Source organism: Vipera berus, assembly GCF_964194415.1.
Source record: "Vipera berus genome assembly, chromosome: 7".
In the NCBI taxonomy this organism is placed as follows: domain Eukaryota; kingdom Metazoa; phylum Chordata; class Lepidosauria; order Squamata; family Viperidae; genus Vipera; species Vipera berus.
This window is the reverse complement of record NC_138209.1, coordinates 47,410,039-47,425,679: the sequence shown is the minus strand read 5'-3', so window position 1 is coordinate 47,425,679 and position 15,641 is coordinate 47,410,039. Positions and strand designations below refer to the sequence as shown.

Below are 15,641 nucleotides of genomic sequence, written 5' to 3'. Positions count from 1 at the left end.
CTACATTTCTTTCTATGGGTCATTAGTTGTACATAAATGAAGACAACTTAAACGAATAAACTATAGCCCTGCCATGGATTTTCTCCTCCAAATAAATTTTAAAGCTGAGAGCATTATCCAATTCACCGACATTCATTCAAATTATGCTGGACTAAATTCAATCACATATTGAGGTACATGTGATATTTTTCTAACTTTATAATTGCTTTCTAGATGTTAACAGCTGGCTGGTGACATTTGGTTTTCATCTACACAATGCGATCCCAGGTTTCCCTGTGCCTAAATTTGATTTAACTGAACCCTCCTATGAACTTGTGAAGAGTCAGCAATGGGATGATGTACCGGTAAGAAAAATATAAGTAAAATTAAACTACAATTAAACTACAATATAATAAAAGATTCTATAAGAGTATTGAAAAATCATCAGAGGCATACATTGAATTTTAAAAAATTAAAACATTGTAGAGATGTTTCTTGATACACTTTTGTCCCCAAACTATATAACTGATGTTAATTCTGTAGGATTTTTCCCCCCAATAACTAAAGACTCAGCTTAAATTTTAACATTTCCTAAACTGAAGTGAGAGGGAAGAAATGATTAATCAATAAATACCGGTAATAGTATTTTAAAATCCTTTTTTTTGCGAATTATAGCTTTCCCTGTAGAAGCTATAGAGATTGGATTGATAGCAGCACCCTCCCTCCAGGGTAAAGTGAACAATGTAATAAAAAATAGAATGTGAAAGAAACAGAATAACAGGTGATATAAATTATGCATATTGTACAGCAGTACAATTTTACTTGTCTTTAATATTAACCATGTTTTATATGTGAAGATAAAATATTGAATATAAAATCACTCCAGGTAAAATGTATTACATTATATAGAGTTGAAACTCTGTAAAAAAACTCTGTTTTAAAAAATACATTGCCAAACAGAAGTATAAAACTAAATCATTTACAAAAATCTATGAAATGTAAAATAGAAAGTCATATGTCCCATTTAGGAAAATAGCAATTATAAATTTTATTCAGAAATCAAAAATCCATCTATCATCAAATTCTCAGTACCAGCAGCAAATGACAAACGTTAAATAGTTGTTAAATAGCTGTATTCTGACAGATCTCTGTGATTTACCAAGCTATTAAAGAGTCAAAATGATTTCATATGTTACATAAATCCAGAAACATTGTGTTGATGTTTTTACAGTAGAAATCTTGGTCCTATCATTATAAAAAATATTTATAATTTTCTTCCTCTGCATGCAAAAACTAACATATGTATATATGAAGGATTCACCCAGGGCCTTTCCCCAAAATGGATATTAAATATTGGGATGAGTTATCTGGTGCAATTGCTGCTATTGATACTTATTTAATACATTTGAATTTCTGAAGTAAAAATATTGTAGAGAACTTGCTCCTTTTCTCCTTATTCATAGTTCATTTCTTCATTTCACAAGTTCTCTCAGATCTTGTTCAAGATCAAATATAGGTAAAATGTAATGATGAGATCATTGGGGCTTTTTACCGATGGGGCCACTCGCATCAGTGATCCAAGATGCCTGTTTCCCTGTTGAAGAATGTAAAGGGAGCACAGAGACATAGTGCAGTGTCGAGAGAATGAACAAAGGCAGACCCCAAAGGCATTATCATAACAGTGGACAAGAGAGATTAGGCAGGAATAAGTACAAAATGAAGTCATAAAAGAGGATACAAGAAAGGAAATAGAGAAGAAATTCATGTAGTATGTATCTGCATGCATCTCTAAAACCTCTCCGTTTCTATCATGACATGAATATCCAAAAACAAACCTTCGTGTCCTAATGGTATATCTGGATACTTCCTGCTAAATCCAAAGCAAGGCAAAGGTTGTGTATCTTGCAGCCTTTCCTAAAAGAAATTAGAGATGTAGAACTTTAAGCCAGTGGGGAAAATTATTTCACAGATCTAGCAGTTGAAATGCAATGTATTACTGTGAAATAGATCAGGTAAAAAGATAGTAGTGGCCCAAAGCTACTACCACATTCCTTTGCAGCCCAAGGGTACGGACACTGCTCTCCTGTAGTGAACTTTATCACAAGTTTCTGCATCTAATACATTTTATATTATATTATATTATATTATATTATATTATATTATATTATATTATATTATATTATATTATATTATATTATATTATATTATATTATATTATATTATATTATATTATATTATATTATATTATATTATATTATATTATATTATATTATATTATATTAATATTATATTATATTATATTATATTATATTATATTATATTATATTATATTATTATATTATATTATTATATTATATTATTATAGGGACGCGGTGTCTCAGTGGGTTAGGACGCTGAGCTTGTCGATCAGAAGGTCGGCAGTTTGGTGGGTTGAATCCCGAGTGCCGCGTAACAGAGTGAGTGCCTGTTACTCGTCCCAGCTTCTGCCAACCTAGCAGTTCGAAAGCACGTAAAAATGCAAGTAGAAAAATAGGGACCACTACGGTGGGAAGATAACAGCGTTCCGTGCGCCTTTGGCGTCTAGTCATGCCGGCCACATGACCACGGAGACGTCCTCAGACAAGCGCTGGCTCTTCGGCTTTGAAATGGAGATGAGCACCGGCCCCTAGAGTTGGAAACGACTAGCACGCATGTGCGGGGGAAACTTTACCTTTACATTACATTACATTACATTACATTACATTACATTACATTACATTACATTACATTACATTACATTACAATACAATACAATACAATACAATACAATACTATACTATACTATACTATACTATACTATACTATACTATACTATACTATACTATACTATATTATATTATATTTATATTATATTATATTATATTATATTATATTATATTATATTATATTATATTATATTATATTATATTATATTATTATTACATTGCATTGCATTGCATTACATTACATTACATTACATTACTCTACACTACACTACACTACACTACACTACATTACATTACATTATATTATATTCCCTTTCTGGATAAAGTTATAGCATATGAAAAAAATTAGGCCTGATAATAAATAGATAATACCAAATATAATTGAACCAAGCGTATAAGCAAGCATAAGAGTCTTACAATAAACTTTCTTTCATTTTTGCAATGAAAAAATCACTAAAGGAAACTTATAGAAAATTACTGATAGGAATACAGGTAATAATTATTTTGGTAATTATTTACATTATAAGTATGCACCAAAGATGTCTTTGTTTTTAATTCTTTAGCAAATCAATTTATTGCATTCATCTTCCTATCTCGACAATGTTTTATTTTTGTATTATTTCATGGTATATAACAACATAATAAAGACTGATATAAAAACTAGTGAAGCATAGCAGATTTCTGCGTTCAATGTTTCTAATTTTATTTTGATTGGTTAATGATCACAATAAGGAATAGATTGGCTGATTTTTTTCTTTGGAGTCATTCTGTGCTACTTTTTAAACTTTTTGGTCAAAAACGATAATAAATATTGAAATATATCAAGCAACGTAGAACTTATAAGAGTGGAATCCAGTCTGTGAATTCAATTAGCTGCAGCAGTGTCATTGTGGCATATCATGTTGTCAGCTGCAGGCACCATGCCAATAAATGCTTGACTGTTGGAATTTATAGGCTTGTAAAAAAAAATTCTGTCTGTTCTTGTTTTCAGCCGATTTCTGGAGTGCAACAAGAAGTGGCAAGGGAAGCAAAGGCTTTCCTATCCCTAGGAAAAATGGCAGAAGTCCAGATCAGCAAGCGTAGACCTGGTAGTGAGAAATCCTGGTTATGGTTTGCAACTGTGAAGTCTTTGATTGGAAAAGGAGTAATGCTTGCTGTCAATCAAGGCAAAGTACAGACCAATGTGCTTAACATTGCAAATGAAGATTGTATCAAAGTGGCAGCTGTTCTGAATACTGCATACTACCTGGAAAACCTGCACTTCACTGTTGAGGGAAAGGACACACATTATTTCATTAAAACCACATCACCCGAGAGTGACTTGGGCACGCTGAGATTGACGAGTGGCCGGAAGGCACTGGAGAATGGCATCAATGTCACAGTTTCCCAGTCCACCACTGTAGTGAATGGCAGGACTCGTAGGTTTGCTGATGTTGAAATGCAGTATGGTGCACTAGCTCTTCATGTCCGTTACGGCATGACGCTTGATGAGGAGAAGGCACGGATATTAGAACAGGCTAGGCAAAGGGCTCTCTCCAATGCCTGGGCCAGAGAACAGCAACGAGTGAGAGATGGAGAGGAAGGGGCCAGGCTATGGACAGAAGGAGAAAAGAGGCAACTTTTGAGTGCTGGAAAAGTTCAAGGATATGATGGGTACTATGTACTCTCTGTTGAGCAATACCCCGAATTAGCTGACAGTGCTAACAATATACAGTTTCTTAGGCAAAGTGAGATTGGAAAGAGGTAACACATTGGTTGAGCTTGGCTTGCCAAAGAGACGGATCTTGTGCCAGTGTCTTCTAAGAGGGGAGACCAAATAGTTTGCTGCATTATTACTTGAGCCTAAATGTACATCTTTGCTCAGAGTTATCTGTAGCACAATCTGAATGGACTCTACAACAAAGAGAGAGCCTTCCAGAAGAATGATAATATTAAAAAGAAAAACTGGAGCTGTGGTTTTTTTTCTGAATGACCTTAAAGGTGATCTGCTTTAAAGAATATGTTTACATATGCATATCGCTACACTCATGTTGGATAGAAAGTAATAAAAAGAAAGATATAAAGAGTTTCCAACTGGCTGACTATTCCAGTAACTAAAAACGAAAGCGATAACAGTGTTTCCAAATATTACTAAATTGTTGACTTTTGCTTACAAGATTTAGTCTTTTTCCTCCTCCTCTTCCTTCTCCCCCTTCCTCCTCCTCCTCTTCTCTCCTGCTCACTCCCTTTCTCTGCCTAGGATGTGGTATATAATCTCTGTTCATGTTAAGAGGGGGACAAAACTTTTTGTGTATGGACACCCCAATGGCTTTAACAGTGCTGCTTTTTGAAAGGACACTGGCACAAGCAATTTATTCTACAATCAAAATTTGGTAATGGATTTTACGGTGATCATGGGGTTTACCTTGGGGAAAATGGCAAATAGAATTCTTGTCACAGAGAAGCAAAGGAAGCTTGATTTTTTTTGTAAATTATGTGAGACAAGTTGTTTATGGATTTTTATATGAATTACAATTTACTGTACATCAAATATTAGTCTCAGAGGAGTTAATTTATGTAAAGTGTTTAAAAAAGTTTATACTTAAATAAAATAATAAAAATATGCAGTGTGTGAATTTTTTAAAAGAATTGCATCTTTTATTATGTTATACCTGTACAGTATTAAGAGTTATAATGTAGAGATATAACAGTATACAACAATTGGATAGAAGTGTTAATATTTTTGTATTAACTTTAACACGGTGCATTTTTCTCTTTGGATCACTTTTGAGAAAGGATGGAGGAATCACAGACTAGAAGGAAACAGAGTTGCTGCTCTTTTTCCTCTCTTTCTCTCTCTCTTTGCTTGAGTCCTGGCAAGCATGGTTTCATCAGTTACCGCTAAAAGGAAGGAAGAACCATTCAGCAAGACTCATTTGTTACCATAAAAGACTTTTGTAGGCTGGACATGCCTTGTTCTCTTTCAGAGCTCAAGGTGTACTTATTCTTTTTACACCTTTCTAATGTGTGGGTTTTAGAAAACATATGGGATGTGAAGTTGTGTTATGTCATAAAAGGAACATTTCCATACTTCTTTACACAGAAGTAAATTCCTTTCTGGGATGTATTCTTTGATGAATAAATTTAGGACTGCAATCTCAGATATTTAGTGGTTCATGAAGACAAGTTGATGCTGTTCTAAACACACAGGATTGGTTCTCACAATATGCTTAACTGGGTCAGTTGGGGGTTAATTGTATCATGGAAATACTATATTTGGTCAACCATGTTGTGGGAATTTAGCTCTCGTCTTCTGAGGATTAAGCAACATCCTCTAGAAGCCTCATAAAACAGGATCTTTTTAGGTGCTTATTTTCTATGGATGTTAGTTTTCATACACATATCCCTTAGACACAGAAAAGAATTAGAAGCAAGCAAAAAATGGACAGGAAATAAATCTGCCCATGATGACATCATCACATCATTGTGGGGATTTATTTCTTACATTTTTAATCCAGCTTGCAAAGGACAAGACAAGTAACAGGTCTCCCAGCCATCCTGATTGTTGCCAATGTGTGATGGTGAGAGAGCAATAACTGAGTTTCTTGTGTCTGGGAACCTGTGAGTCTTTGTGGTTTGTTTAGTTTTGTTTTGGTTTTCTGCATGTGTGAAAAAAACATACTCAATTCTCTTCTGGAAGAAAAGAAAAAAAACAGAATTCTATCTGAGGAGATGGAATAAAAAGGAAGGTTTCCTATCAACTGAAAAAAATGAAAAGACATTCAAGAAATGGATAGGATAGGATAGTATCTAATCAGCATTTGTGGATAACTCGTGTTAGGACTTGAGATGTGCTGATAGAAGAATTTAATATAAATCATGTATAATTTTCTTAAGCCAGGTTATAGTATCAGATCTCTCCTGTTGAATACCTGAAACAGCAACCAAAAGGAATATTTCTGAATAGATTCTAAATATATCTCCATTAATGATAAAATCTGGGATGTAAAGAGGGGAACATAATTTTCATGCCAAATGCCAGCCTCGCAAAGAGTTGGCCCAGCACTTTCTTATTAACAAATCAATAAAAATACCTGTCTCAAAAAGTTTAACATATTTAAAAATTCTGTAATGCCTATCTTTTCACGTTTTTCTAGTTAATTTGTTAGTACAGATGTTTGTGTAAAAACTTGAAATGCTCAGCTTCCATTTAAAAAACCTTCAGGCACAAAAAATATTGACAATTTCTGGTAATTGTCTTATGGAAAAACACATTAAAACAATATTTTGATCCCCGATCCTTTTTTATAAGTATAATAATACAACTTACTTGCAATTGAGCTGAATGTTGCATGATTTGAAAATACATTTAAACTTTTTATCGGTATTAATATTGCATAATTTATATGTGGGAAGGAAAAAAAATCTCAAAGGCCTAATTTCTGTTTTCCATCCTTCGTACTATTTTCAGCAGCATATATTCGAAAATATTGTTTATTTTGGGAAACTAGTCCATTTTCATTTTTCTGTGCTAAAAAAATCAAGATATAAATGCCAGTTAAATATATCTGAAACATGTAAAGGAATTACATTAATGAATTTTTAAAATTGTTTTCTAATTGCTTTCTGCACTGAGATTCTGTAATAGATATGTGTGCTTTCAGTTACAGAGTATATATATGATCAAGCAAGTCATAGTATTACCTGTGTCACATTGGACACAACCTATACAATAACAATCTAGACGTTTAGAACAAAAGCTATTATTTTATTACATTTAAAGTGTAAATAAATGCTTAATTGTTATTTTTCAGACACACAAAGAATCCAAATTTAGAAATTAGGATTAAAAAAATGCTGATCAGTGCCATTAGTTCCTATCTCAGTTTAAATCTCAGTACGTAGCCTGTCTATAGTTCTGTTTGGTAGAATTGCAGAGGATTTTTTTTTGAAAGCACTGGATTTTCTGTTTATTTGGGCTCATACTGGAAATATAGTGATATACTATTCTATAGAAATACTACAACAGATCTGGTGTACGACAAGTTGGAATAGCACTAAGATTTCTGTTGATGTGTCCTTGTGCTTTCACAAATAACCCCAAACTTTTATCTGTTGGCTTAAATTGAATGATGGCCAATTAGCCTTCTTTCATAAGTCTTTAGTAGATCTTTTTCATACTGTAAAAAATACCTGAAATGTTCCTACATGACATAGTGACTGGGGAAAATGTAAACTAAAAAGTTTTTTTTTAATGAAAAACTGTATTAAAGTAATTCACCTTTGGAAATTCAGAGTATTTTAGGCAAAGCTAATCAAAATGTTTTCATGCAATTTTGAAATGTATTTTTTGTCCAATTTGTATTGTTCTTTTCATTTGCCTTCCAAACTTTATATGTATCCTGAAGTTTTCCACAACTTGATGACTATAGATTGCATCTAGGCTTTCCAATAAAAGCCAAGCCAATGTGTCTGTGTTTTTTTTTCTTAACTATGTCTGTCAGACATTATAACTCTGCTATTTTTATTTCAACTTCTAGATGCAAAGTGATCTGGTTGTACTAGTATTGATTTATTTGCTCCACAATTGGGAGTTGTTTCCCGCACCTTCTGCCAGTGTCTCAAACTGCTAGTTCAGCAAGGCAAATCATGGCAGGGGTCTCCAGAGACCTACTTTACAGAAGCATTAACTATACTTCTCAAAGTTAAGCTTCGCAAATTTTAAAAGAAGACAATTGAAGCTGTGTCTCTTGCATTCTGAAAATGACAAGATTCATTTAACTAACCGATCATGAGAGGAACCTTTCACTGGGAAGTGGTATCTTCAAATCATTCAGTATGTTTTACATATAACAATAGCATATTTTGATGTGAATTGGAAGAGGGGCATTGCAAAATGCTTCCTTGTAGAGAAAACGGCAGTTTGATAACATGTCAAGCAAACACAAATCATGTTACTTGTCTGCTACAGATAACCCTGCACATATACACATACTCCAACAACAGGAGAAATTAATTCTTCATTTTAAATGGAAAAAGACTGTCAGTACACTTAGAGCTTTTTGCAAGTAATGAACAATTTCTTATTCCAATTTGCATATCATTTTAGGATGTTCATTGTCTAATTATAATCATTAAAGGTACTGTAGGTCTATAATATTAACTTATATTTTAGATGAAGGAATTTGTTGGCAACTTGTTTCATAGCCACCTAATGAATTCACAGAATAGATAAGACGTAATTCAATTTTCTTAATTTATATCATTTATTGTAGGTGTCTCAACTGCAATTCTATGCCAACCTTCAGCAAATACATGAAAGAAAATAGTGATTTATTTCTGAATTTTTTTTACATGTTTTACAACAAAGTGCAGTCACAAATTTTAATGGCAGAGATGGTAAAACGTTATCTATTAAAACATGTTATATGTTCATAAATCTTAGCAAAATCCCAAAAAGTCACAAAAATTAATATTTCAGCAAAAAAAATAAAAGTTAACAATTAGTTTAATAAGATAGACTTTATTACCAAGCAGTTTCTATGGCCTGGTGCAACATACACCACTCCCAACTCAAAACAGTCATTGGGCTAATATAGTGCCATAAGAGCAATTATAAAAACCCTTTCTAGTTTAGAGGCTCAAATGAAAGCAAGGAATAACAGTTAGATATATGAATATATATTACACTGATTCATGAACAAGTTTAACAGTTGTATCTATTGCACAGATATGATCATTAAAATCAAATTGGCAGGGTCACTTATAACACTTCTTCAGAGTTTTTGTATTTTTATTATTGGGCCATTTTTAGGGTCCAGGTTAATTCACAAAACTTGATTGGCTGTGTTAAGTAGCTTCTGTATAAAAGACTCTGGGTTCACTGCTTTGGAAATCTAACCCAATCCATGTTTGCCTCACTGCAGTACCCTGCCGTTATTTTCACACTTAGCAGCAGGCAATAGAAGTGTGCTGATCAGCTTATCACCACTCAGATTTAGTTCACATTCCATGTCAAAGTTCCATTAGATATTGCAGTTTACATTGTCCTTTGAGAGGCCAAACATATCAAATGTTTGTTTTAAAAGCATGTTTATAACTAGCCATTTTTAAAGCACCCTAGAGAACAGCCAATCCTTATCCGGCAAGCAGTATAAAAAATGGAAATCCACACGTTTTCTGCATTCTGACACTACCAGCAATCACCAAACGCACAATATAAAAGGTGATCTTTGAAGACACCTATTGCAACTGTCTGCAGTTGTACTAAGGAAAGGGATCATTGTGTTTTGCCAATAAAAAAATGTGTGTTTGGCATTAGGGCTACATGGTGATTTCAGAAGGAGCATGCATGTGCATAAATGTCATTCCTGTTGTACCTTCTTGAATCAAAACTATTTTCATTGGCTCTCACTGTTCAAGCTGCATTAATCTAAGAAACAATATAGCTTCTTTAAGGAATTGTAATTTGAGCCTGTTAGTAAGCTCCAAAACAACTTCCCTTTCCGCTTTTATGTTCTGATTATTGCAGAATCCTATGGAAGGCATTCTTTAGCCCTAAAATGAATTGGATATCCCAAATTAGACAATAGACCAGCTAAATTCTGTGCAACAAGGCTTTCTGTCTGAGAAAGCACTCCAATTAAAATGGTATACTTTTCCACTTAGGGGTCAGTACAAGCATCATCACCAGCATTTATAAACTAGGCATTTGTTTCAAAAGGAAAATATAATTCAAAAAGCTGCAAAGAAGACCACAGTGTCAACAAATAATTGTTTTGATGTTTTTTCCAAGTCCTTGCACACTGTCTTTTCTGTTAAAATTTGCACGCTCAACAAACAAAAGGAAAGGTCTAGATAACAAAAGGGAAACTTTTCTCAACTGTACTTTATAAGCTCACAAAAAAAGTCAGTTAAAGTTTGTCATTTAGCGGTGGCTGACCTCTTTAGCTTTAAAGGGAAGCTTTTATTCTCACTGACCAATCTGAGTGGCAGTGGCTGGGTGGAGGGTCGGGACACCTATTTGTCCTCTGCTTAGACCCTCCTTACGGACTATGGACTGCCTGCATCTGGACTGCTCTTATGCCTTATCTTAGGTATTCCTCTACGGACTTGCTCGCTCTCAGGGGTGCTCCCCCTTCCTGGGGGCGACCCGCCTTTCCAGCCGAGTACAATCTCGAGGAAGGGCCCACTTATTGGGACCCTGAGAGATGGCTGGGCACGGGTAGGGGCCTCCGACGTAAACCTAATAAGAGGCCCCTGGTTAGTTTTTTGTCGAAATTTTTTTGGGGGTTAGGGAGGAGGGAGGGTACTTCTTTTGGTTGTTTGGACGAGGGGGGCAGTCCAACAACCTTTGTTCAGGCCAGTGCCGAGGCGGATCGCGGGGGGGAGGAGCGGGGGTCGGTTGCTTCTGGGGCTCCAGGGCCAGTCGTGGGATTACCCATTCCCACGACGTTAGGGAATGGCAGCAGGTGTAGGAACAGAGGGCCGTATCGATCTCAGGGAAGGTCTCTCCGCTGCTTACAAGCGGTGAGGCACTCCGACCCTCTGGCTCCGCCCCGAGGTCCCGGGAGTGAGGATGTGCAGCCTCCTGAGCTCCGGCTGGTGTACTTGAATGCCAGGTCTGTCGCTAACAAAGCTCTTCTCGTCCGTGATTTGGTCGAGGGTGAGCAGGCGGACCTGGCTTGCATCACGGAAACTTGGTTGGGCCCAGAGGGCGGTATTCCTCTGGTTGATCTTTGCCCACCAGGTTTCCGGGTGCTACACCGGCCTCGGGCTCAGGGTAGGGGTGGGGGAGTGGCTGTTGTTATGAGGGAGACCTTGTGTCCACGGGAGGCCACCGTTCCCCAGATAGTCGGGTGTGAGTCTCTCTTTTTGAGATGCGGCCCTGGTGCGCAGTTGGGCTTGCTGCTGGTGTACCTTTCGCCTAGTCACGCAGCAGCAGCCCTGCCTGAGCTTCTCGATGTCCTCTCTGGGTTGGTGATTGAGTTCCCGAAACTTATAGTTTTGGGGGACTTCAATCTACCATCTCTGGGAGGATCATCTGAGTTGGCTCGGGAGTTCATGGCTTCCATGACGGCCATGGACCTGACGCAAGTAATTTCGGGACCGACTCATGAGGGAGGCCACACTCTTGACCTAGTTTTCTTATCTGGACGGTGGTTAGATGATCTTGGTGGGGGCTCCCCAATTGTTATGCCCCTGTCATGCACCGATCATCATCTCCTGCGGCTGGTCTTCCGTTTTGCCACCCCCTGCCGTGGGTGTGTGGAACCTATCAAATGGTACCACCCCAGACGCTTAATGGATCCCCAGAGGTTCCAGGCGGTGCTGGGGTACCCACCTGCCTCCCTTGCTCACAGCTCGGCAGACGCCTTAGTGGAAGCCTGGGAAAGGGCAGCCACTGAGGCTCTTGACCGAGTTGTACCCCTGCGGCCCCTGACCCGGTGCAGATCCTGTCGAGCTCCATGGTTTTCCGCGGAGCTCCGGGAGATGAAGCGTCGGAGACGGGGCCTAGAGAGCGGTTGGAGATCCAGCCGATCCGAATCCGACCGATTGCGACTAAGAACCTATACTAGGTCTTATCTTGCTGCGATAAGGGAGGCGAGGTCTAACCACTTCGCCACCCTTATCGCGTCCGCAGATAATCGCCCGGCCGCCCTGTTTAGGGTGACTCGCTCCCTCCTGAATCAGGAGGTGAGGGAGGAACCCTTGCAGGGTCATGCCGAGGAGTTTAACCAGCATCTGTCGGACAAAATCGCTCGGATTCGGACCGGTCTGGACTCTGACTGGGCAGAGTCTGTCGAGCAGGACACGGGCGGTCTTGTCGATATCACCTGGGAGGAGTTTGATTCTGTGACTCCGGAGGAAGTGGACAGGATCATGGGGAGGCTGAGCACCACCACATGTTTATTGGACCCGTGCCCTTCCTGGCTGGTCTATGCAGCCCGGGAGAGGACATGCAGCTGGTTCCAGGCAGTTATATCGGCTTCTTTGAGTGAGGGCAGCTTCCCCGCCGTCTTGAAAGAGGCGGTGGTGAGGCCTCTCCTCAAGAAGCCTGCCTTGGACCCAGCTGTATTGAACAACTTTCGTCCTGTCTCCAACCTTCGCTTTCTTGCGAAGGTTGTTGAGAGTGTGGTGGCACATCAGCTCCCTCTGGTCCTGGATGAAGCGGATTATCTAGACCCGTACCAATCGGGTTTCAGGCCTGGGTACAGCACGGAGACGGCATTGGTCGCGCTGGTGAATGATCTCTGGAGGGCTCGGGACAGGGGGCATTCCTCTGTTCTGGTCCTATTAGACCTCTCAGCGGCTTTCGATACCATCGACCATGGTATCTTGCTGTGGCGTCTCAGGGGATTGGGAGTGGGAGGCACGGTTTTACAGTGGTTCTCCTCCTATCTCCGGGGACGCTCGCAGTCAGTGTTGGCAGGAGGGCAGAGGTCGACCGCGAGGTCTCTTGTTTGTGGAGTTCCTCAGGGGTCGGTCCTCTCGCCTCTCCTGTTCAACATCTATATGAAACCGCTGGGGGAGATCGGTTTTGGAGTTGGGTATCATCAGTATGCTGATGATACCCAGCTTTTCCTTTCGACCCCAAACCACCCCAGTGATGCCCTCAACGTGATGTCCCGTTGCCTGGAGGCGGTTCGGGTCTGGATGGGGAGGAACAGACTTCAACTCAACCCCGACAAGACCGAGTGGCTTTGCATACCTTCATCCCAGGTTTATTCGGACATTCCACCTCTCGCTATGGGGGGCGAATTATTACCCCCCGTAGATAGGGCTCGCAACTTGGGAGTCCTCCTAGATTCACGGCTCACTCTGGAAGACCACATAGGAGCTGTGACTAGGGGGGCTTTTGCCCAGGTTCGCCTGGTGCGCCAGTTGCGGCCCTATCTAAGCCGGGATGATCTATGCACGGTCACTCACGCGCTCGTGACCTCTCGACTAGACTACTGCAACGCTCTCTACATGGGGCTGCCCTTGAGGACCACCCGGAAGCTCCAACTGGCACAGAATGCAGCCGCGAGAGTTGTGTTGGGAGTTTCCCGATACTCCCATGTCACACCTCTGCTCCGTGAGCTGCATTGGTTGCCAGTTGTCTTCCGGGTGAGATTCAAGGTACTAGTAATGGTGTTTAAAGCCCTACATGGCAGGGGTCCGGAGTACCTTAGGGAACACCTGCTGCCGGCGTCAACTTCCCTCCGCCCTGTGCGTTCCCACAGAGAGGGACTCCTCAGGGTGCCACCGGTCAGAGAATGTAGATTGGTGGCCCCCAGGGGGAGATCTTTCTCTGTGGGCGCCCCGGAGCTATGGAACCAGTTACCGGTTGAGCTCCGGACGGCGCCCGATCTTCGCTCCTTTTGCCGCGATCTGAAAACATACCTGTTCGAACAAGCCAGCCTGGCCTGAGGGGGGATTGGTGGGGTTTTTTACTATCATTTTATTGGGGTTTTTATTAATGTACCAACTGTTTTTATGGGCATGTATTTAATTATCTTTTAATTTTTGTAACTCTGTGTTTTATTCTTGCCCTGTACACCGCCCTGAGTCCTTCGGGAGAAGGGCGGTATAGAAATATTAATAAATTAAAATTAAATTAAATTCTGAGTTTGAAATGTTTGGTAATTAACACTGAAAATTGTGCAGGTGTTAAAACAACCAACTTCTAAAAATTTACTTAGCTCTACATGCAGTATTATTTGCATTTATGTATATGTTAATCTTCAACATGTAAAAAGCATGTATTTCAGTCAAAAAAAATCAAATTTCAGTTTTATAAAAAACAACAGAGGTATAGCTGTCATAGTTCCGATAAATGAGACAGTTCAAACAAAATGCAGGCATTGTTTATCTAAAAAGTCTCAATAATGAGATGAAACATCGGCACTCATGGAGGGATGCCAGAATCTGAAATCTCCTCCCCCCAAACCCATCATAACACACACAATCCCTGCCCTTATCTACATGTCATAAATCACATTATCCAATTAGTTTTACATATGAGGTTTCACTTCCCATTCTGTACATGGGCTTTTCTTATCTTTTCAAAACATCCGGTTGACGTTTCCCCCCAAAGTGAAGCAATTAAAGTAACAGGCTGTCTCTTATATTGTCAGTGCAAAAAATATGACAATGTTTGCAGCATTGACATCTGGCCCCCCTTACAAAAAGAACAGATCCTGTAATGTAAACAAACACAAGTTAGGAGCTGGCTTTTGGTTTGTTGGGGTGTTTTTCATAAAACATTTTAATAGGTTTGTCAGCTTTCACATCGGTAGATTTCACCCAAATGGCTTCAGACAATGGGTATCCCTTCCATTGTACTAGGTACTGCAATTTTCCCTTTAAGATTCTAGAGTCAAGAATACATTTCACTTCATAATGGGTTTGACCTGCTACTACGAGGGGTCCAGGTGCTTTTTTAGGAGGAGATCTTAAAGTGGAGGCTCGAAAAGATTTCTGTAAGCTACAATGGAATACCAGGTGAATTTTTCCCAAAAGCCTGGGGAGTTTCAATTTTACTGTGACCGGGTTGATGATTTTCACAATGGGGAAATGCCCCAAGAATTTTGGTCCCAATTTCTTGCTGGGTAATTTGAGACATAAATATTTAGTTGACAGATAAACCTTTTTCCCCACTTAGATTGGGGGGGCTATTTCTTCCCATGGTTGAGAAGGGTCGGCTACCTGAGTGGCTGTACGTACCGGCATCTCGGGATAATCAGATTATTCCATCTCTTTCTATGGGGGGTGAGCTATTACCCCCCGTAGATAGGGCTTGCAACTTGGGAGTCCTCCTAGATTCACAGCTTACTCTGGAAGACCACATAACAACTGTGACTAGGGGGGCCTTCGCCCAGGTTTGCCTGGTGCGCCAGTTGCGGCCCTATCTAGACCGGGATGCCGTGCGTACGGTCACTCATGCGCTCATGACCT

At 39.4% G+C, this 15,641-nt stretch overlaps 2 protein-coding genes across 4 annotated transcripts in view; one reads left to right on the top strand and one right to left on the bottom strand.

Annotated features, from left to right (window-relative positions):
* The window catches only part of TENM3 (teneurin transmembrane protein 3), a 255,087-nt gene extending 248,719 nt beyond the window's left edge, over window positions 1–6,368 (top strand). For all 3 annotated transcript variants that reach the window (XM_081333123.1, XM_081333122.1, XM_081333121.1), the window contains 2 exons: window positions 214–344; window positions 3,715–6,368. In XM_081333123.1, coding sequence (XP_081189249.1) covers window positions 214–344; window positions 3,715–4,470 — 887 coding nt within the window. In that variant the 3' untranslated portion in view covers window positions 4,471–6,368. The remainder of the gene's footprint in view (window positions 1–213; window positions 345–3,714) is intronic.
* The window catches only part of DCTD (dCMP deaminase), a 264,163-nt gene that overhangs the window by 111,022 nt on the left and 137,500 nt on the right, over window positions 1–15,641 (bottom strand). The window lies entirely within an intron of this gene.